This window comes from Propithecus coquereli, unplaced genomic scaffold (assembly GCF_000956105.1).
Source record: "Propithecus coquereli isolate 6110/MARCELLA unplaced genomic scaffold, Pcoq_1.0 Scaffold22, whole genome shotgun sequence".
NCBI classification, from domain to species: domain Eukaryota; kingdom Metazoa; phylum Chordata; class Mammalia; order Primates; family Indriidae; genus Propithecus; species Propithecus coquereli.
In genome coordinates, this window is record NW_012147189.1 from 1,979,940 (window position 1) to 1,982,187 (window position 2,248).

General features: G+C 32.8%; 1 protein-coding gene across 1 annotated transcript in view; it reads left to right on the top strand.

The window, feature by feature from the left end:
* The window catches only part of RASA1 (RAS p21 protein activator (GTPase activating protein) 1), a 160,213-nt gene that overhangs the window by 149,767 nt on the left and 8,198 nt on the right, over positions 1 to 2,248 (top strand). Inside the window, exons 11-13 of the mRNA XM_012644747.1 lie at positions 6 to 163; positions 663 to 739; positions 1,934 to 2,106. Coding sequence (XP_012500201.1) covers positions 6 to 163; positions 663 to 739; positions 1,934 to 2,106 — 408 coding nt within the window. The remainder of the gene's footprint in view (positions 1 to 5; positions 164 to 662; positions 740 to 1,933; positions 2,107 to 2,248) is intronic.

Sequence of the window (2,248 nt, forward strand, 5' to 3'; positions counted from 1 at the left end):
TTTAGGTCAGCAGCCTTGTTTTACATATTGAAGAAGCCCATAAACTCCCAGTAAAACATTTTACTAATCCATATTGTAACATCTACCTGAATAGTGTCCAAGTAGCAAAAACTCATGCAAGAGAAGGGCAAAACCCAGTATGGTCAGAAGAGTTTGTCTTTGAGTAAGTCTTATTTTATCATTACATTAAATAATTTTCTTTTACCATACTGCATTTTCTTTCCTTTTTTTTTTGGTCTCTGTTATCTAAATTGTCAGAACTAAGTACCAAATCCAGCTGTTTTAATTTTTTTTGTTACATTTGTTCACCTTTATTAATAAAATACAATGCCCTTGGTTTTTTACCTAGTTATTAATATGAATTAGCATTACTGAGAAGTCCAAAAACATTTACTAACCCATACATATAAGATGTTTACTTGAGTTTCCAGGAATTATTTGAATTATTGGTACTTTAAGTTAAAGATGGTAGGGAAATTGTGTAATTTGCTTGTCTGTATTCTTGTATGCCAAATAATAAAATTTGTTGTGAATCTAGTTTTAAATCTAGCACACTCAAATTCTTTAGCAGAAATAGGGGGCTTATTTGATACTAGAACTAAAGGAATCAAGTAGTTTGATGCCAGAACATTTGTTAATTCTTTTTTTTCTTGCTCCTTTAGTGATCTTCCTCCTGACATCAACAGATTTGAAATAACTCTTAGTAATAAAACAAAAAAAAGCAAAGATCCTGATATCTGTAAGTTGATACAGAAACTCTTTCTAAAGTAGAAAAAGCATGTTTTATATACTTTTAAAATTTATAATGAAATGCACTCCTAAAATGGAAATCGAAAAATAAAACAGAAGGCCAACTAGTATAATCTCCTTCTAAAAGTATTTGAGAAAGAATGTATCTAGGAAAGAGAAAGGGCAAAATGTCTAATTAACTGTAAACTTAAGACTCTAAGATTAAAAAACATACCTATCCTCCTTTCCCCAGTGAATAGGAAGAACAAGAAAATGGTGTAACAGTGTGGGGCTTCTTCCATCCCTTCTTTCTATTAATACTTTTAGTTTTTTCCTATTTCTTTATACTTAGCATGTAAGTAACAAAGTATTCTATTTAAAAATTTTCCTTAAATGTGAATATATTACTTATTCACTTTTGGTAGTTAAAGGCTCCCAGTTCTTGTTCTCAGCAGCACACCTTTTCCCAGCCTGTTGCTCAAACAGTTGGCAGTGGGATTTAGCAATTCACATCAGGGTGAATTAGGTTAATACCTTCTTAAAACTCAAGCTTAAGGAAGGAAGTTGTATGTATTAACAGATAGATCAAAGCCTGAATTTTTCTCTATAAAATGTTTATTCTGTCATTTCTGTACTATTTAAGTGCTTAACATTTTTAAATGATTCTCCATTACTTTTGTGATAAAATCCAAAGTCTGTAGTAATGACACAGAAGGAAGGCCATACCTTCTTATTTGAACTGCTCCTTTTTCTTTTTTCACTACCTTTATTCTTAGATATACCTCCAGATCCTGTTAAAGTCAGCTCAGGAGTTACCTGTTTGGAATGGATTATTAACCTCCCCAGGCTGAATTGGATATTTCTCTGTACTCCAATAGCATTAACCACTGTTACAGCACTTACCACACTGTACCATAATTGATTTCTTGCCTTCTTGCCTTCTTGACCAGACTGACCTCCATGCAAGTCAGAGACCACGTCCTAATCATCTATCACCCTCCCTGAAGAGTCTAACACATAGTAGGCATTCAGTAAATGAGTGAAGTAATAAGCACTTAAAAATTAAATGTGTGATGTGCCTGAAAACTCCTTTGATAAAAAGCATTTAACACTATAGAGAAGACTCAACATCAGGAAAATTTACTTGCATGACTAATAATAGTGTTATCTTTTTAGACAATAACCATTTGTTTTTCTTTCCAAGTATTTATGCGCTGCCAGTTGAGCCGGTTACAGAAAGGGCATGCAACTGATGAATGGTTTCTGCTCAGCTCCCATATACCATTAAAAGGTATTGAACCAGGATCCCTGCGTGTTCGAGCACGGTATTCTATGGAAAAAATCATGCCAGAAGAAGAGTACAGTGAATTTAAAGAGGTATTAAGTTATTTATCAGTCTGATTATTTGTGTTGGCATTATTAACATTTAACATTTAACCCATTAAGTTAAATATAGTAATTTCATAGCTTGGTGGTACACAGATAGCTAGAGAAGGTTAAAAACCTTATATTAGTATGA